At 44.2% G+C, this 21,207-nt stretch overlaps 1 protein-coding gene across 2 annotated transcripts in view; it reads right to left on the bottom strand.

Annotated features, from left to right (window-relative positions):
• LOC121675381 (coiled-coil domain-containing protein 134-like) overlaps positions 1-21,207 on the bottom strand; it is a 46,772-nt gene that overhangs the window by 24,631 nt on the left and 934 nt on the right. For both annotated transcript variants that reach the window (XM_042050790.1, XM_042050792.1), the window contains exons 3-20: positions 19,234-19,284; positions 17,297-17,370; positions 16,409-16,514; positions 15,661-15,864; positions 14,331-14,461; positions 13,711-13,825; positions 12,792-12,908; positions 12,176-12,275; positions 9,556-9,690; positions 8,897-9,011; positions 7,222-7,340; positions 6,023-6,164; positions 4,502-4,613; positions 3,787-3,847; positions 2,466-2,560; positions 1,616-1,790; positions 1,358-1,505; positions 520-792 (exon numbers count right to left, since the gene is read on the bottom strand). In XM_042050790.1, coding sequence (XP_041906724.1) covers positions 520-792; positions 1,358-1,505; positions 1,616-1,790; positions 2,466-2,560; positions 3,787-3,847; positions 4,502-4,613; positions 6,023-6,164; positions 7,222-7,340; positions 8,897-9,011; positions 9,556-9,690; positions 12,176-12,275; positions 12,792-12,908; positions 13,711-13,825; positions 14,331-14,461; positions 15,661-15,864; positions 16,409-16,514; positions 17,297-17,370; positions 19,234-19,284 — 2,273 coding nt within the window. The remainder of the gene's footprint in view (positions 1-519; positions 793-1,357; positions 1,506-1,615; positions 1,791-2,465; positions 2,561-3,786; positions 3,848-4,501; positions 4,614-6,022; positions 6,165-7,221; positions 7,341-8,896; positions 9,012-9,555; positions 9,691-12,175; positions 12,276-12,791; positions 12,909-13,710; positions 13,826-14,330; positions 14,462-15,660; positions 15,865-16,408; positions 16,515-17,296; positions 17,371-19,233; positions 19,285-21,207) is intronic.

The following is a 21,207-nucleotide window of genomic DNA, read 5'->3' as shown; positions in this document are numbered from 1 at the left end:
CTCTGACAAGAATCTCCAGTTAAAACCAGACAAAATGAAAACCTCAAACAAACAGAAAGCTGTGCCCTCAAGACCTGTTCTCTGCATGTTGCTTTTTCAAAGTTCTTGTCCATCATACCCTTCTCATCTATCAGTAGCAAAGCATTGCTCCCAAATTTGAAAAACAGCTTCTTCAAAGGCTGGCACCAAAGAATCTGGAGTACTCAGCTGTGTATCTGGATAGAGGAAGGAATGGGGTTTTTCATGGCATACATCAGCAGGACCCTTCAGATCTCTCTCCAGCCAAGTCTCAGAAGATCCCTTCCTGTCACAGTAGATGGATGACAGAGAAAGAGATAACACACATACACAGTCCCATTTTCCACATAAGGCTTCCCTGGCAGGTGGAAGTCTGTGTATACACACATGGCCCCTCCTATCGAAATCCTTGGCTTCATAACACCACTAAAAGTATTAAGAACCAAAAATCCCCCAAAATCAGGGTCAGGATAGCAGCCCATCATTGTGAAAGCCACATACCAGTAAAATAAGCAAAATGCTGGAATTGCTCTTCAGAATGGGAAACAATGGGTTAGCACTATTCAGCTGATCGGACGTGCCAAAATCAGCTTCTTCAGCCTCAGTTTGCTTGCAGTCTTCCCAGGAAAACCAGAGTTGGAGGATTTGGTGTCCAAATCTCCCCAGAAGTTCAGGGTAGCGCAGGAAGAATTTCAGCAGGAGAGGACAATGCACATAGACCAAGCTCAGATCTGGAAGATTATCCAGGATCCTTCTTATGGTAGACAATGACTTCTGGTAAGAGGGAAAGGGGGCAGGAAGACAGAGAACAAAATAATCACTAATACTGAATATAAAACACCTGAAGTGATGAGCATTTACTGTGAGAAACAGTCACACTGCCTTTTCAGCAGACAATCAATTGCATTAGTTAAACATCATTTTGTGAAGCCCATTTGCATCACAAAGGCCAAGAAACTTGTAGGCTTTATACAGAGCTCAAAGCTGTGCAGCAGCAAAGAGCCATATGGGAACACTTGAAAGCCTGCTGCAGAGGCTGGAGATGTGTTTGGGAGACTGAAGCTATGAAATTTATTATATTCCGTATGTGAATTCACAGCCTATCCAACGCATTTACACTTCCCACACATAACACAAGTTTATTCTGTCAAATCTATATTCCCCTGTGGATTTTCATAGTTAACTTTCCAGAGTATAGATGCACTGCACAGTCTTCACTCATTCACTGCTCACCACCACCTATGTCAAAATACTTTCTACAAGAAGGTTGATGTGAGTGGGGAGAAACCTCAGTTTCAACAAAAAGGCTCCAAGAGGTAGGTATGAAATCTTCTTTTACCACGTCCAGGGCTTTGCCTTTGTCCTGACAGACAGCAAGGAGGTAAAGTGCAGCTCTGAGTATGTGTGGAGGGGGACAGTCTCCATGGTCCTGTGCTGATAGGAGAAAATTTCTTACAGCTACAAATAATTCTGCATCTGGAACAAACCTGCATTGAAGGAGATTGGAGTGGAAACAGTAACAATAGATATGCTTTACCCACCAATACATGGTATGTAATGGCCACAAACCCACTTGCTTTGTATACTCTTGGCTCACCTGTCCCCGAAGGTGTAGGAAAAGTATAAGAGTAGTATGAAACAGTGCTGGTGGCTGCAAAGAGACTGATCCAAAGAGAAAGGCTCAGGGGTTTCAGACAGGAGGAGAAGGCTTTCAGCAATGGTGTAGTTTAACTGAGGCAGACCCTTCTGCAGGAGCTCAGACATCTCTTGCTCTAGAAATAAAACTAATATAAGCAGGCAGGAAACGATGAGGAATGTCTATGGAACAACTCCACAGTCTGCATACACTACTCACACCTCTATGATTTGGCATCAATAGTCGCGTGAGAACTGATTTAACAGAGCTGGCTTTAAGGATGAAAAGACATTTCTGTCTAAGATTCCCAGCCCTTTGCTGATGCTGCCTGTGTAGTGACCAACCACTGCCAGTGGGAAAAGTGGCTCTTGTAATGTAGAAGCTTTCATCTCATTTGTTTGGGACTTAACTATTATGGAAAGTTACAGTACAGACAGGAAAGCCTTATAGAGTATGCCAAAGGGAAAAAATTACCTTAATCTGCAGATATGGGTGACTATGTGGCAAGTAATTTTGTTTCAATTAAGCATGCATAGCTGTCCTCATAAGTGTCCCCATGTTAACAAAACCACAGGCAGATGAAATGCATTCTTTCAGGTAGGGTTCCAAACTCTTCTAAAGGCATTCTCTGAGTGCTACCTCCTTGCTGGACCAGACTGAAAACAAGCTGAGGGAAAAAATCTCTCAATCAAGCTATGTGTGTCCTCCCTTCCCTTCTCCTTTGTCCTTTTCTAATTTTTTTTTCGCCTATTGCCTAAACAGAGGGTGGCATGGCCTCAAACTAAATGAAGCAATCTTTCCCCAGACTTGCCCTCCTGAGAAGTTCTCCTCTTCTCTGTGGCCGAGTAAAGGTTCAGGCATAAGCTGCAGAGGAAGCTGGAACAGGTGTGATTCAGGACAGGATTACTGTAAAGAAGAGCAGAAAGAGAGAGTAAAAAAGGCTAGAAATATCCTCTTCCTACTTCTAATATCACACACTGTCTGCCAGAACCTCATTTTACTGAATGATCACGTACAAGCACCTGCCCCATCTCTAGGAGCCAACCTAGGCTTCCAGGAAAATGATGAGTTCCCAATGGACTGTCAGCTCACGGACTGGTGGGGGTGTGCAGTGACAACAGTGAACATGTTCATACCCTGGGCTAATGTGAATACAGTGGGGTACTCTCACAATCATCACACCTTGTCTACACAGGGAATCTTATAAGGACAGGACCCCTAACACTGCAGAGAATGGGAGGTGTTTAAGGGTAGCTCACAATACATGATTCCACTGGCAAACAACACTTAGATTTTTTAGCAATTACATTTCCAAGGATGAACACTGAAGAATGCCAAAATATTAACTAAAAGGGTGAGAACAGCTCTGTTTCCAGGTATTTCTCTCTTTCCAACCATTTCCTTGCAGAACAGGACATAACCAGACATCTGTAACTCACCATCCTTAGCACAGCACACTGCTCTATTCAGAGGCCTAGATCACTGCCACCACACACCATTTACAGGCACAAATGCCCTCACTCTAAGTTCCACAGTAGTAAACTAGACTAGGAGTGCTGCGTGTTTTGTTTACTTTTTTAATCAGATACAGTCACAGGAAGGAGGAGGTAAAAGATCACTGCAGACCAACAGAGAGTCTCCCCAGACACTCCTCAACCTAGAAATCATCGCCCCTACTACAGGAGATGCTTTGCAATGCCTGCTACTGAAGTCATCCTCCTCCCTCCCATTTCTAATACATTACCATACCATGAAGAACAACAGCAATGGTAGTATATGCCTAGGAAGCCAGAGCTCAGATGGAACTGATGCTACTGGTACTTCTCTTCGAAACACCCGCTGATCTGACTACTCCAAAGTCAGGCTGCTTTATCTCTATCTGTGCAACTCACGACAGAGCACAGAATTCTCTCAATGCTGTGTAAATCCATCCGCCCCCTACCCAACTGCTTCTCCCTTCTCCTACATCCAGCTCTTCCATTGTCAGTAACCATTTACATTTTTCAGTAAGACACAGCCATTCTTGAGTCTTTCAGCCTCTCGTCTTGCCTAATCAGGTGTATTAGATAAGGCATGATCTACTTTCCCATCTGGAAATTTTTGACTCACTTACAGTGCACACATCACAATACCTCTGTACAGAGCAAAATCTGGCCTTCAGCTCCAGTGTCAGTCGGATGAAGGATGAGGATGCTAGACAGAAAGCAAGACAGAAATGTCAAAGGAGCAAAGAACATATATGATAAGAAAAAGAGTAGGCAGGTCCCACAACCACCCCCGCACATCTCCATACAAGCCTGGTGAAGAGGGCAGGCCATCTCAGTAAGAATACAAATATTAGGCTGCCTCTCAGAAAGCAAACTACTCCAAGTCTGGGTTGGAGGGGAGTATCCGAGATTCATTTGTTTTATCAGGAGGAGACGTGAAGATTTGCCAGTTCCACATGTTTAGAAGAGAGGAATTGTCTGTATCACCTCTCTGATGTGTGAAGAATAAGGCATACACAAACTAAACAGGATTTCTACATAGTAAAATCCCACCAACAATTCCAGCATAATCCCTGTCTACAGGAACAGCCAATTCAATTCTGAATTATTCCAGAGGGAAGGATAAAGCTGACACAACAGTCTTATCCAAAATAAAACCTGTCCCATCATCATTGCTAGACCAAATAACTTTTCTATCCTGCTGAACATGACTATGCACTCTATTCTTACTCATATAAACACGTAATAGAATCCTCCACATAAAGTCTCAATGTTAGGCTCATTGCCTCCATAATATGCAGTAGCAGCAAGTTCCATCAATTAAGAGCACAGAGAACGTGATCCCACAATACCCTCCTACCCAGCTTCTTGGAGAACTTAGTCCGCATGTTTGGCACCACTGTAAAGAGGGTATTGAGTGTTGAGATGAAAACCTCTGTCACTGACAGGCTGACAGTCCTTTGCAGATAGCTCTGTGGAAAGATGAATGGATCAGGTGCATTAGATGCAATAAACAGTGAAGGCAGCAGCCTTCTTCCAGCCTCCTGCCTGCCCAGAAAGTCAGGTTTCTAAATCCATACAGATGGAGTAGCAGTTCTTTTACCAAAATGCCTGGCAGCAGAGCAGGCTCACAGAGCTCTTTGAATGCAACTAACACTCCCCCCGCCAGTGTTATGAGCTGTGCTGGTAACTCTGCAAGGCATCGCACCAGACAAGAAACTTCCTCTGCATTCCAGCAGGCAACCAGTTAGGCCTTAATGCACAGTGACTGACATTACTGCCCACGTTGCCCTGGAAGTTACTGCTCTTGCAGGTCAGATGGCTAATTGTCCTATACAACATAGGACATATGTTTAAGTGCAGCTGACTTCAGCAACACCTAACACCTGTGCTTCAGCGTTTCACCGCGCAGTGGCAAACACAGGCATTTGAGCTCTCTACAGAATCCAGCCCTGAACTGTTTAGAATAGAATGATTCAACTACTCTTGTTGAAGGTCACTAGACAATTTTCTCACAGTCCATTAATTTTTACCCAAGTTCAATGAGCAAGAAACAGCACACTGACTCCAGCTTTACCAAACTGGACATGCAGTGCACCCTCCTGTCAGGGAGGAGAACAGCAGTGCCACTGCAGCTGCCTGCCAAGAGATTGGTTAAGAAAACATCAACAAAAACATCTCCAAGCTCCTAACAACTGCAAGAATCCATACACCTGTACCTGTCAAAAAGCACAAACAAACTTTACTAAACATTAGAAACCACAACCAAAGTCCCGTTGTTTTGACAATTCTGCTTGAAGTGTCTTGGGGCAGGCCTGTATGGAGCACTAAAGCACTCATGACTCTCCACAGCTACTTTTTAAATCATGTCACTGGCCTTACTGAGGCACAATGCTTAATACTGCCCTTGCTGTGCAGACTGGGCAGCCACATCAGTACCTTCTGGGAAGAAGCATAAAAAGGAAATTGCAGGTGCAAAACATGGCTGCTCTCTGGGACACAGGCAAGTTTTGGAAAACTGGCAGAAGGGGAAACAACAGTTCAGGCACTCTTCATTTTCTGCAACATCAAGAGCTGCCATGCATCACACTACGCATCTACCTACACATGGTAGGTAGGCTCTGGGATTGCACAGTCTGAAGAAAGACACTGAAATCTATGTGGAAGCTTTACAGATTTCTGCACCCTCTGAGACCAACTACCTGTTGCATGAACTACACAATTCCACATGTGGCTGTGGGAAAATGACAAATGCCACAGCTGTTCTTGGTTTACTCAATGTGCCCTCTTCCCTAAAAAACATTTGTGCAACCCACTCCTGGTGCTTGAAAGGACCTTTCCAGGTACCCAAGGAACAGACCAAGTTCAAAGGAAATCCTACCATGACCATGGGGATGCAGAGACTGTCACAAATCCTCAACAGGAACTCAGAGAAGTTGCTTAGTGTGTCTTTGCTCTCAGAGTTGGGGGCAGTGAAAGCGTTCTCCTGGGCCATGAAGTCACCCTGGAATTCCACTGCTAACCTACAAACACACAGTGGATAACAGAGGAAAGAGGAAACATCCTCACTCTGTAAAGGAAGCCAGGAGATACTACATTTTAATCACAATTTTCACCATAAAGGACCCACAAACACTAGATGGCTTGGAAACAGAGGAATCTGGCAACCACACTCAGTTACCTCTTGAGTGAAGCTATTAAAAGTCATCAAGGTTGCACAACAGTACACGTTGGGAAAGGAAGACTTAGTTTCTGTGAAGAAAGTATCTGCTGTTGGAAGCTCTGGTGTGGCAAGACTGGTTTTCAGCCATACCAGAGTGCCTGATGCACAATACAGCAAACCTTGTGAAAAACAACCAAGGGACCATTTAGCTGATATAAAATCCATGACAGAAGCCGAGTGCCCTCTAACACCACCCCAAAACTTTGGGTCAGACTCTGGAAAGGCATGTCTGTTTCTGACTGAATTATCTCAGCCAAGCCAAGTGATGCAAGGCAAAAACTAATTTGGCCAGACCACCCTAACAACTGACCCTGATTCATCCTGATTCATACACAAACTCATCTACCACTGTCTGCTGTGCAGCTAAGGGTGCCAAATAGCTCTGATCCAGCAAAAGAGGTAAAGTTGGTGCCTATAGACCCATTCTCAGTAACAGATCACAGACACGAGCAAATCCAAGGCCAGCATCTGGAGCAGACACATGTTTGTTAAATGGTTAATCCCCTCTGGCAGTGAAACCACATAGCACAGGAATCTGGTTTCACACATACCTTCCAATAGTTCTTACATCATCAGCAGTTTTGGTGAATTTTCAAACAGTCCCTCAGAGCCCAAGACATGAAATAAACTGATAGGTCCCAGGCAAATTTCATGGGAGACACATCCAGGTGTCACAAAATTTTCCCTATTAATACATACCCCTCACTCTGCTGTTTCACTGACAAGTGCTGTGCACTGAACTCACCTGTGATATTTCTGTGGTGGGGCTGGGTGGAGGAACACAGTCACAAGGACAGAAGAACGGACAGACACGGACACACACCACCCATCCACACACCCTCCTGACTTATCCTCACCTGCAAGCATTTCTGAAACTTTCCAGGGTATTGAGCAAGAACTGACCCTGTCTCTGAGGAACTCTACCAAGATTTCTGTTTGCGGGGTGACTCTGAGACACTGAGAATAGGAGATCGCCCTGTTTAAGGAGAGAAGTCTTTAAAATCTTATGTTCACTTTCAGAAAAAAATAGCTTTCTCCTCCAACACCAGCAGCAGGAGGAACAACAGATTTCACTTCACTCACTTCTTTCACACAATCATTTTTTTACTACTGTGCTTTCCCCAGAGAGGGCAGAGTAAAAGAGCTTGTGTGCTCTTCGTAGGGAGGACAGAATTACAGAGCTACTAATTCTGCACTGCCCTGTCTTTACAGTCTGTATTACCATGACTTGATCTAATCTGAGTTTTAAGCATTTCAGCTAATGGAGCTTCAAACCCTTCTGAGAAAACTTTGCATTTTTTAAAATTTTCTTTCTTCCAAATACTCTTCAGACAACACAGAATAGTTCTTCTCCTTGCTTAGCAATGAAATCTTAGAAGTTCTTCTACTTTGGCTCAGAGTTTTAAGCAACTATCTATGTACTAGTTCTTGTTCCCACACAGCATCCCACTGAGTTAAGCCTGAAGCCAACTGAAGCGTCAGAGTTAATCATCTGCCTAAACTGGGAACAACTTGGAACTCAAAATCTGCCTTTAAGCCTTAACCTGTTGTGGTGGTCTTCTCCATAATACCAGAGGAGGGCACATCTACATACTGGTGCCTGGCAGTTCACAACTCCTTCCCCATTTCATGCTGAGATACCTTGGCAGAGGTATAACCATTTCCCCTTTTCTCCCTTTAAACACAGCCTGGATATCCTTGCTATGTGTCTAATTTCCTTCCTGTGAAGCTCCTAATTCTGAAAAGGACACCTCGCCCTGTGTGTGTGCAAACAGACTGGCCAACACCTGCCTACGGGACAGAAAGCACTTCTGCCTTCTTCAGACAGAGAAGGCCAATATCTGGTACCACTGAACTTGGGTCTAAAGATAGTTCATCAAGAATTTGGAGTTCTGCTACTCCTTTGAGCATTGAGGTGTTCTTGTCACTACAGGCATGCGATCTAAACCTACATGGCTCTAAGCCTACAGCAAGAAGGCTCAGCCCTTGTCTTTTCACTAGCCATCTGTACCTGGGGCTCTTCTCAGAAGTGCAGAGGTCCTGACAGCACATCACACTAACTATGGATTCCAGGAACAGGAAAGGATTTATATGTCAAATAGTGGCTAACAACTCCCTTGCTGAGGGATCACAGTCCATATACGATGACACTCTTGATCTGAGTGCAGAACAAGAAATGTTCATTGCTGAAAAAATAGATGGACCAATGCAACCTACAAGGTGGGGGCCTGACAAAGGGGAAGTTCAAACTATTTTGGAGTACTGGAAACATAAAGAGAGCAGCATGCTCAAGTGGTGCCCCACAAAACTTCGTTGATTTAGAAAGATAACATTCACCAGCATCCATCTTCATCTACTTCAAAGTATGGTACCATTTCGAGGCAAGAAGATCAAAAGAACATAGCAGAGAACTAAATAGCCATGGGGGATGTAAGTAAGGGATGGAACATATATAAAACATCCACATAGTGTCCTAGGAAGATCATCCCCATCCTGCTTGGTCCTACCAACAAGCAACAACTTTTGACTTACTGCAGGCCTCTTACTACTCTGTGGTGGGGAAAGGTCAGCACATCGCTTCAGCACTGCCTCCAGAAGCTTCTGCAGCTCTTCATATGGGACTGGAGGGGAGCTCAGATGGTCCTTCCTTAACAAGTGAAGAGAGAGACAAGATGCACAGTCCCTGCTGGGGACATTCCACTAGGAAGGCAACACCATCAGAAGTAACTGCTCTTCTGATGGAAATATGCCATTGCCACTTCTCTCCAGCAGAGCATAGTAAGGTCAAAATATCTGAAAAGTGCTTTCGCCCACACATGAGCCCAAACACACCCTCAGTGCTCTGTCTGCTCCCACTACAGTCAGGATGCATATGACTGTCCAGAGTCTTATGCTTATTACTCTTATCAATCTGGATGGGGCACAGAGTGACAAAGCCATAGCAGGTGCTGTACAAGCCTGCCTGGAACACTAGGTCCTTGCTGCAATGACTTGCTGCCTGCCACAGCTTCATTGCTCTGGCAGCTTTCCTGAGGTGGGTGGGAAGCTGGCTCTGCTGTACCCACGCCTGCCTCAGCCACAAGTCCCACTGCAGAGCACGTTCACCCACACAGCCACAGGGGAACTGCAAAGCCCAAGATGGTATCAACAGATCTATCTGAAGAAAAGCCTGCAAATACATTCCTGCCTACCTCAGGAAAGCTGCCACAGCTTTCACAGCCTCCACCACCACCTCCAGCACCGGGCAGTTCACTGTCTCCATCAAAACATCAATGGCTTCTATACATACACCTCGGTTTGTGAATAATTTGATTTCCACTGGTTGCCTGCAAAGAGACAACAAAGTAAGCAAGGAGAATGTTGTCAGAGTTAGGTAACTGTAGTGCCTTCCGTCATTTCAGCAAATGGACAGATAAGCCATGCAATTGCAGCCATGTTTTTCAGTACTGAGACCCAGCTGCTCACAAGGAGGTACTCTCAGACTTGAGCAGGTAGAGGGTTTGCTACAAAGAGGGAACTTCAGCCAGTCTGAAGCACTACCATGATAAAACACCCACAGCCTGGGTAACTGTGTGACTACTCCAGTGAACACTGACATGAAAAGCACAAGAAAAGAAGCTTTGCAAAATACAGTGATCTCTGTGCCTAGGACTTTATGTTCAGGCCATCTGCTCTGGTATTTGTGAATTCATCAAGCAACTTATATATTTAAGTGTACAAGCAAACATCACCATCCTAGAATACAAATAATGGCATGAGAATAGCTTCTCTCACAGTCCTATGGCACTTCTAATGCCAGATGATGCCAGGACAGGAACCTTCACAAACTTGAAAAGTAATCAGGAAAATAAACACAATCCAACTGTTTTGACAATCCTTCTCGACAGTGAGCATTTTGATCATCTGTGGCCCAACACCTTTGAGCATTCAGCATGAGAGCATGGAGGGATGACAGGCCATTAATTCCATTATTGGACAAAGCTGTGTAAATGGCTCATTTGGCTCCGGGCAAGTCAGGTACAGTTGGGAGGGCAAACGGAAGACAGGCAGCTACATGCAGACAAGAGGCACTAACAGCCTGCCAGAGGGTCTCTCCAAAGTGAAGCAAGAAAAGCAGCACAGCATGACAGGAGCCAGATTTGGGAGCCAAAAGTATTCCCTGTTATTCAATTTTCACAGTCATGCCTGACTAAAGCAAGCCAGGAGCACATGCTTGCATGCACAAATGGGAAAGCAAAGTGAACTTTAGTAGAAATTACACTAGTAGCCCAGTTACATGGCAAAAAGAGAACAGAGGAAGAACCACTCTTTTTAGTCACTCAGTGGGATGGAACCCTGCTTCGCAGCCACCTCACATTCTGCTGTGAGAAAAAGCTGTGAGGTGGGCATAGCAAGGAAAAGGACTTGTGGAACTCAGGCATCAGGAGCCAAGCCACAAGTGATGCACTGAACTTCCAAGTTGTTTCTACTTACACTAGGTAATTCTATTAATCCTCTGTATTTCCTTTCTTTAATCACTGACCTTCTGAAGTAAAACACATCAGGAAGAAAAAAGTCTTCACTGACTCATGCAGGGAGGAAGGGATGGAGGAGTATTGCTGACTCATTCACGATGCACAAACCCACTTTCAGTATGGTGCACTGTGATGTCTTCAGGGCCTGGGGGGAAAGTGTGAAGGGCAGCACTCTTGCAGCTTCCTGCAACCTGTCATCTTTGGGCCCCAACCTGCGCCTGCCACTTTGATTATGCTGGGAGGGACAAGGGTCACTCCAGGGAGAGCTACCCAACATTCCTGACATACTGCCAAGGGGAGCAGTATGTCCTGCATGGACCTCACCAGAATGTGTGGCTCACTTACAAAGAGAATCCAGCTGCAAGCTAAAACCTAGAGGAGAGGTTCCAGCACGAGATCCCTTTCCCCACTATGAGAGAATAAAACATGATTTCTAAGGCAAAGCTCAGAGAAACAGAATGGGTGTGCGAGAAAATGAGAGTAACTGCACAGAGTGTTCTCTTTGTTTTACAAGCACAAATGCTGTAATTAGTGTTTCCCACATCCTGGTTTCTCTTTTTGACAGATCCCACACTGGCATTACCACACTGTTCTAGCACTGTTGCTTTTTCTCCTCCTTTTTACCCTGACACTTGCTACAAAATTGACTATGACATTTCCAAAATTCTGCTCAAGGGCTCTCTCGGGGGATCTAAGTGGCAAAAACAAGACTCTGTCACTAGCATGACAGGATAGGAACAAGATCATAGAGGCAAGAACAGGAAGCACAGAAGAAAAACAAGCCAGTGTATATTATTTCTTAGCAGAAAACAAGAGGAAAAAAGTGACAGAAGACATTAATATTTCAGCCTAGAATTTGTTTTTGCAGTTTGAATTTAGCTCAGATGATGACAGAAGACCAGAGGCCATGGAATTTGCATGCTTTGTTTTGTCATAGAGGCACACTTAGCAGGAGCTGGCCTGCTCACATACGCCTGGACCTTCCTGGCCTTCTCTCGGGCTCTGTCTACAGCGGAAAAGAGATTTCACCTCCCAGACTGGCAAGGAAGCAGGAAGAGGAAGATATAGTGGTGGATGCAGGCACAGACAGGACAAGCTGGGAGGTTCAGAAACAACCATCATGCCCTTCTTTGCAAGAATAAAGGAGACGTGATTGTTCAGCACCATCTTTCAAACACAAAAGTTCTAAAGGTGTGTATCTGGTCTTGGAAGAAAATCTTAAAAAACTAAAGGCCCACAGTCTCCATTTTGGGATACCAAACTCTGCCTGTGCAAGCCTGACAGGATACTCCCTTACCTTTTCAGTATTTCAGTGAAGAGCAGGAGCCCTTGTTTGTGCAACTCCACATTGTTCAGCAGCAGGACACCTTGGAGACTTCTCACCAGAGATTCAATGCCTGTACATGTTCAAGAGAAGTCACAGAGACACTTTTAACATTCCAGATTCCCGGAGGGAAGCAAAATTAATTAAAAAAAAAATAAAAAGATTTGAACAATTATTCTTCTGAGCCACTGACAGAAACAACTGTCCGAAACTGTTGAGTGTTCACTCAGTGCCCTGATAATTTGCTTCAACCTCCACTGCTGGAGATAGGTCCCAAAGAACAGAAGGAATTTAACCATTCTTTCTAAATCTACTCTTGGCATGTCCGCAGAAATACTTAATAGTAACTCAGGGAGTGTCAGTCATGATACCTGGTTATTATAATGAATTAATGCTCATCAGAAACTCATTAGGACAACGACAGTATAAATTCAAGCTACGCTGGACATCACAAACATGTCTGATAGGTACTCATTTTCAGTCCTTTATCCATCCTGACTGGAAATTGTGATTGTGTGTAAAGCGCTGGAATTCAGCTAGAGGCACAAGTATTACTGCAGTCACTCTGTCAGAAAGGTTGATGACTCACCATAGACGGTGTGACACTTGGAGAAGAAAAGGTGCTCTTCAGTCAGGAGGAGCAGGCAGCAGTACACTGACCAGATGAGGATTTCACTTTTACACAAGAGACACTCAAAGAGGAACTCTGCAAACACACACACACACAAATAAGGTCACCCTGGTAAGAGCCAGGCTGCTCACAGCATGGCACAGCTGCTCCTAGAACAGAGCAGAGGAAGGAGGAGGAAATGAAGAAGCATAGCAACAGCCACAGAGAGAATGGCTGTACTACGAAATGGCAGGAATGGAGAATGTAGTAGATGCTCAGGGGTATGCTAGTCTTCAAAATAAGGTGACTGGAGAGCGTAGACCCATGGGCAGGCATCTTCCCAGTACAAACTCAGTAGGAAGGAGCTGAATTGTGCGTCTAGCCTTTGGCACAAATGAAAAGCCACAAAGCAAGCTTTACCACAGATGCAGTGACCTTTTTTTCCTCATGACTTTTACATCTCCCAAAGAATTTGTATAATGAAAGTATTTCTGTCTTTTGGGATTACAGAGGAATAATAAACCATCTCTCATAGCTGCATTCTAAAGCTAAATCCTGAACCAAAATCTCAGCAAATTTACAATATTTAGTGGAATGAGATGGAACCCCAGTTTGCTTAGACTTGTATCTAAGGTCCTGCAAGAAGGACCTTGACCACAAAGACTTAGCCAAATTCTCTCTGTGGAAACTCCATTCTGCTTGGTGACAGCTGCTTCTAAACTTTCAGTTGAAAACATACTCTCCCTTTCTACTCCTAAAATCACATGGTATAAAATGGCCACCACACACATTATGCCACCAGTGGATCTCATGGAGCCAGCCTGATTCCTAAACCAAACACCCAGAGGCGGCTTTGATACTGGGGAATGAACAACAAGATGCTACTGCATTTGTTCACCTGGGACATCTGCATGGATAAAAGCAGGAGCATATCTGCTAGGAGAGTGAACCAGCACTGCAGCCATACAGTGAGAACTCGCTGCCTGTAACATCTCATCTCTGGTCAACAAGAGCTGTTGGGAAACAAAAGTCAAAAGGAGAAAGGAAGTCAGCTATGCAGCTATGAGTCGGAAACAGTTTGTTCTACTTTTTAAAATTTAAAACACAAATTAAGATCTCTCTTTTGGCATGTATTTCACAGATTAAACTTGCTAAGGTAAGATAAAACACTGAACCAAGGACACTCAAAAAAGCACATGAGAACCACAACAGAGTAGATCATGAGTAATAGTTCCACCCCCATGCTTCGTCATGCTGGTGCTGCATGCTCTGTATCAGACCTCAAGTGTGAGTGAGTAAAATCAGCTGAGGCCAGGAGTAAGATTTTCCCCATTCCAGGATGCAGGAATGATCAAGGGGATCAATAGAGGTATCACCATTTCTCACTGCAGCCTCTATTGCTGGTCTTGGCAACAGAACACTCTGCTTTTTTTATATACAGTGCCTCAGATAAAGATTCATTACACGCCAGCAAATTATTTATGTGTACCGACAATTCACTACTACTTCAGCAATCACCTTTTTGAGAACAAGTGGCAGTGGATTTTCCCCTTCTAAAAAGTTAGGGATCTCAGTCTCCTCCTCTGTCTTTGAATTATTCATAAGAATAGATACAAAATGGTCAGATTTCAGCAGCTCCTTCAGCAAACCTGCAAAAGTGGGCACAAGAATGAGCACCATACTGAGCACAGTGAGGATTATATTAACACACGAGTATTTACAGACGAAGACTTGTCGCCAACTTCCTCCCCTCTCCTGGAGGTCCTCCCCTCCAGATCAGGAAACAACTTCTCACTGTGTCCCCAGATACTGCCATGACCCCCACATATTGCAACCCTGTGTTGCTGATGCTTTTTGCTGGTCTGATCTGCTCTCTATTCCTTCTCAGAGTCACGTATGTACATGGGTGCATCTCAGGAGCCCTCTACTTGCATTATCTTCTGTTAGTAACCACACCTTAAACTGTTTCTTGGGAGAGCTCTTGACCTGCATTCTTCTCCAGGCAGTCCGTGACCCAAACGACAAGACATTTTCCCTGGAACACTTCGTAGAGAGCAGGCATTTATCTTCCCCTTCTATTTTCACAGACTCTTAAAGAAACGGCTGTCTTCAGCTAAAGGATACCCACATGCCAAAAAAACTCCCTCAGTATAACAGTATAGATCACTGCTCCAGGTATTGACGAATATCATCAGTACACATCAGTACAGATTCACACAGGGGTATGGTCTGAGCTACAGAATTCTACTGACAAAGGAATCATAATCCACTTCTAGCAGCTGAGTAGATGAGCAGAGGAGCAATCCAGTTCTTGCCTGCCTCCTACTAGAAAAATTAATTCCCTGGATGGTTTACAAACAAGTGATATCAGAAAGGCTGAAATTGTGCTCCCCAGCAACAGCTGAAACATGCAGTTGGAAGCATAACTGCAAGAAAGTGCCACTTCCACATTAGCTCTATAATCTAATTAACATGATGCCCCACATCTGAAGACCGTATCTCTTAGAGTCCATCCCACTGCTCTACAAAACCCACCTGCCCGTGAACAGTATTTGCATTCAGACACTTTGAGGGATGATCAGGCCATAGCACAAGCTCTGAAGAGATTGAAGGTTTGTCAGTGCTGGGCAAATACAAGGCATGAGGGAACACAGGGGCCTGGGGGTACTCAGCAGCAGGTCTGGACTACTTAATTGCTGTGGAGTAACAGAAAGGATTGATGGCTTTGGACAAGAAGCATAAAGATCCTCTATGGAACGACCTACATTAGAGCATCTAAACCAGCCAAGGATTTCTTCCTCATTCTGAGCCTACCCTTGCACCTTGCATTCTGTCAGCAATGCCTTACCCAAACAATTAACCTGCAGCTCCTTTGTCTGCGCACACCCCAGAGTATTCAAGAAGACACCACACAGCCTTTCTTCAAAGTGTCCTGAGAGCCGTTCTGTGCCAACAGGAGAGGAGTACAGCTTGCCATACAAGTAGCAGACAGCAGCCTTTATAGCCTCATTTGGGTACGTCAAGCCCGTCAGCAGATGATCCACCAAATTATCTAGTACAAGGAACAGGAACAACAAACATTCACTGACACTTTAAAAGCACCAACCTCTTTCCCTTGAACACTTGCAAAAGCCCACTGGACAGATTGGTGTATGCAGGTCAATGAATGCCACAATCAGGTGATGTGCTCAGCACCATCTGTCCCTCTGAGCAGAGGTACAGCAATAAACAGCTAGCGGAGCTCACTGCTCACCGTATGAAGATCCATCATCCCAGCTCCCTCCACAAACAGTTCAGCTTGCTCACCAGACCCCCAAGCACCAGATCAAGGAAAAAAAACCTAAAGGTATGTTGCCTGTGAGGCAGACCCACAACCCCAGTTCACAGAGGCTGCTTTTGCCTGGCTAAAAGCATGATAACAAGACTGCTATGAAGGTTCTGACCTGGATCCCAGGAGGCTTGAATGCTGCTCTGACTCCTGGACAGGCTTCTTGTGTGACCTTCACGAATTCGTCTGGGGGACAGGGGAGTGCACGCATGCGTGTGTGTTAGGGCTGTGAATACCACCCTTCAGTGGGACACGACATATTACTCACTGTGCTTTACCACCAGGATCTCAGCAAAGCCTGGGATGGCATCTGCCAGCTTGCCCAAGAGAGCAAATGTGGGCAGGCTGCTTCTCATGGTAGCTGCTTTGCACAGCTGTAGAGGAGACAGAGAAGGAAAATGTTTCACTGGTGAGGACACAGTCCAAAGGCAGAAATACACCCAAACCACCAAGTTCTCAGTGATGCATAATTTTCCAGAACAGGATCTTTTCCAAATATCTGTTCTTTTCATCACTTAGGATAAACCACAAGGAAACCCCAAATATCACACCAAGTCTCAAAAATGTCTTTAAATTAATTCAAGGAACTGCTTGCTTGTTGTTCCTTTTCCTCTTTTTCCCCTCCACCTCTTACATGAACACATGAACCAGATTAATTGCTCACCATTTTTGCTACTTCCCATTTTTTTGTACTCCATGGGACCATCAGAAACTTAGGAACGAAGAGAATAAGAGCACATGGCACAGGTTGGGAAAGCTCCTTATATAACTGAACCAGTAAAGTAGGAAAAAGCAGTATCTGAGAAAACCACACAGCTTTATAAGAGTATCATGAAGCCATATGGCTGCAAGGCATCATAAGAACAATATAAAAACTCCATGGTAGGCACTCACACTGCCAACATCACAGCAGGGGAACTTTGCTCTGCAAGGTCAGGTTGGATGGGGCTTTGAGCAACCTGGTCTAGTGGAAGGTGTCTCTGTCCATGCCAGTGGGATTGGAACTAGATGATTTTTAAGGTCCCTTCCAACCCAAACCATTCTATGATTCTGTGATCCCACTGCAGCAGATGCTACATCCCAGACTTGCAGGGCCACTCATTCCTCAATTTCTGAAAGACTGGAAGGAAGGGGAAAATAATTCATCTTCACTGACCTCCTTTTGACTTTCATTCAAAATGCAGCACAAGTACTGCTCTGACTTCAACTCCACAACAAGCCGCACCAGAACTAGGCAGAAGAAACAGGATCAGTAACACACACACAAGAGCACTCACAATCCATCTTCCATGGGGCTTTAGCAGATCAGTGAGCAAAGAGCTCAGAAATGAAATGAGCACAGAGGTGCTGAGAGAGCAGGGTAACAGCAGCATTCCCAGCACTATTTCTTCTGATAGCCCAGCTCAAGCTCTCTGAGGCACCATTCCAGCAGTCCTGCTTCAGCTGCACTACAAACCATGCATGGAAATGAAAAGCAAGCAACAAACTGAGCCTCAGGACAGCAAGTAAACATAAGGAATCAGGAAGGGAAGGGGAAAAAAACCTAGCTTAAAAGCATAAAAAATTCTCGTAATTGAATAGACCAGGCTTCCTACTGTATGAAAACTGGCCTTTAAAAACGTATCCTTCCAGAGAAGATATCAAAACTGAAACTGCTGAGGATCCTTAGATTCACACTCAGAGCTCCTCCTTCAGCTGCTACTGTCCCTAAGGTAAGTGAAGTCTATCAGCCATTCTTCCCTGCTGCAGTTATCCCATACACCTTACCAGAAAGCAAGGCCTCAGTCACCAGTGTGGTGCTGTTCACCTCCTCAGCCCCAAGTAAGTGCTGTTATTCTTGGCTCACTGAAATTTTAAGAGCTCTGTCGGCTCTGTACTAATAATAGGAATCAGCAAGATATTACATTTTCCAGGCAGTGGCAACATATCACCTGGGGTTTCTCTAACAAAATCACAAGGCAGATGCCTGATGCTGGCAGGCTGCCTGTGCCTCCACACATATACCAGCAGGGCAGTTGCAGGAAGCAAAGTTCCTCTTCCAGTACTTTTAGAACTGGGCACTTGAATGTTCAGCAGATAAAATTTTGGCAATAGTCCCATTACTGAGACACTGCACACAACATTTCTACACAGGATTTGGTAAGGCTGTCTTGGATGTAGCTTGCTGTCATGGCATGACTCATTTGGAAAACCTACACTTTTGATTTGTATCCTAGGAAAGCATTCTAAAAAGAAACACCAGAGACTTCTGGGTTCACCATTTCTTGGTATACCCAAGGCAATACTAGACCTACTTCAGCTACAGATCTATGCATCTCAGCAGAAGCATATCTGAGACAGGCGATTTATAGATGGTTTAATAGCCCTTTCTTGCCCCAGACTCTCAGAACCTTTAAAAATGTTCAATGCTTAGGCAACACTAATTTAAAATTGCTCTGCTAGAGAGCATCCATCTCTCAAGACTGGTAACATGACAGAAAGGCTTCTCCCCTTTTCAACCCCATTTCAAGCAAGTGTCTGAAAACTAAAATCCCTCTGGAAGAAGTTTGTCATAGCTCCTTTTACCTTTCATGGCTGGACATGAAATGCATCATTGCACTGCTAATATCTCCAGACTCAGCAGAGGTGCCCAAGGTTAACTGGACTGCAGAGATTCCTTTGTCAGCCCTGCAGATGTTTCCTTCAGTTTTCAAATGAGGGACTGCTCACAAAGAGGACTCTATAGCCTGTACAGCTAAATCACAAATACCCTCTACTCCTGAGGAAAAAGCAGTAGATCCCATAGATTTCTATTTGCTTTGACAATTCAGTCAGGTCCAACGACGCCAAAGTTGAGGCACTGTTACCCATCTGATACTAAATTCATGATGCACACAGAACCTGTGAGAGAAATGTTAAATATTTAAACGTGCACGCACTCCCCTGACCTCAAATATGGGAGCAGACCACTCATTTTCATTGCATGGATAGAAAATAGATGATCTTCCCCACTGAAGCTGTGTCGAAGCCGAGCATCTCACTATAGATATCAGACAAGACAGACTGTCCCCTCCACAAACTGCCAGTAATTGAGGTGTGGCATTTGTCTCTCACCTTCAACGAATAGGTTCAGGGCACTGCTGTCTTCCACAGAATGCAACATCCCTAAAAGATAAACCACAACAGGTCATGGAACTCATTCCTGCTTCTGATCACCAGTGCTGCAATTCCTTCTTGTTAAAAAGAACTGAAATTCTTTTCAGAACTGTTTTGTTTTCCCCACTACACATGACACCAGCCTGACTTTGTCAGATGAGGGTGGATACTCTCTGAAGTATCGCAAAAGTTGCCTCCATAAGCAGGACACAGGGACATGAGACACTCCATTCTCTTGCCAATTTTTTATGTGCTTTGCAATTGGAAGTCAGTGGCTCCACCTATGTCAAGGAATATGTAACTGCTGCCACCACCACATCTCACTGTGTGTATCCAGTTATACATCTGAAACAACACCCTGGAATGACAGAAGTCAAAACCCAGCTGTGAGTTTTGTCCTTTGTGTCCTCCATTCTTATCAGTTACTATGAACAGCCTTCTCCCTCCACAGCACTGAAAATCCTGAAACCAAACCGGAACACCAGATTTAAATCGTATGGAAACTATTAAATTGAACCTGAAGGCATCACAAGTTAATTTTACAATGAGAGCATAAGATTGTATATATTAAAATAAACCACTGTCTCACTCTACTACACCCCAGCAGACAAGAAACTCTACCTCCCAGCTCCTTCCAACCTATAGCATCAGGCATATGGTTCGGATCCCCACTGTTGCCACACTAAATCACTCGTTTCAATACATCCAGTCAACTACCTCCCCTCTGAAGACTCCACGATGTCTCAGAATTTTGACCAACTAAAGCAATGTTATGACAGGTGAAGAAATTACTTATTTCCTGCCTCATGTGCCCAATCCTTAGTAACTCTAGAAAAGATTTGTATACAGCATTAGTGAACATTGCAGTATCAGCTGCATGAAATTCAGGCTTATCTGAAATTCACCACCTCCTCATACATAACACTCCACACTCCACCTCTCTTAACCCTCTTTCTTCTGGCTGTGCTTATTCCAATATTCTCTTTGCAAAAAACAAATGTATTTTCCTGAATTCACTATTAATACTTCCTCCACAGCACTGCTCAAACTTTTGGGGGGGTCCCTCTTACACTCTTGCACCGAATGATCCTTGGTTCGTCTGAGCTCTATCAAAAATGAACATGCCCTTGTTTGTAGCCCCAAGCTTAGACTGGGATTCCAACTGCTCTAGGAGTTACACCAAGTACAGTAAAACCCAAAGCTGTCCTCAAACCACCCAATCACAAAGAGAATTCTCTTCTCAGAGAATTATTACAGCAGACAAGAGCATTGAAATGCAAGCACAGCATCCCTGTCTTCTGGGTTACTTTGTGTTAGGGTCATATAATGCAGGGTTGAATTGGCCATAAGCACCACTCCTTCCACTTCTGTGAAGGATTAGGTGTGCGCACAACATTCAAAAATATTTGTGCAATTAGAAGAACTAAACCTGCATAAAGTTCTGTTTCTAACAAAGCTGCTTCCAAAACATGCACAACACAATTTATGGGCAATCAACTGTTTGAACTATTCAGCGTGTCAAGGCAGGGAAAGGGTCTTTTAAGTTACGTTTCCCCAAAGAACAAGAATTATCTCTGATGTGCAAATGAGACCGTGGAATTAAAGGAATCTGGTATATTTGTGCTTTGAGGGCACTCTTATTCCTACCGTCCACCTTTCCCTTCCTGCCTTACTATTCCTTCATTTAGACCATTATTTCTTATCCATCAAGATTTTTAAAGTTTCAAAGACATTTCCCATAGTACTGCAATGCAAAAAGAAATCAGTAAGAGATGTTCAAGATCACAGATACTTACCAGAAAGACACTTTCTGACATGCTGCTGAACACTATTTTGCTATGACACACCAGAAAGCATAAGGTTCTAGCTGTACAGCAACAAATATTTCTACAAATGTAAAGTGATGGTGTGGAAAAACCCCACTATGCAGAT

The sequence above is a fragment of the Corvus kubaryi genome, unplaced genomic scaffold (assembly GCF_017639235.1).
Source record: "Corvus kubaryi isolate FWS band 111438036 unplaced genomic scaffold, C.kubaryi_AGA036_p1.0 74, whole genome shotgun sequence".
Taxonomy (NCBI): Eukaryota; Metazoa; Chordata; class Aves; order Passeriformes; family Corvidae; genus Corvus; species Corvus kubaryi.
Note: the sequence above shows the minus strand (reverse complement) of the source record. Positions and strands in the feature narration are given on the sequence as shown.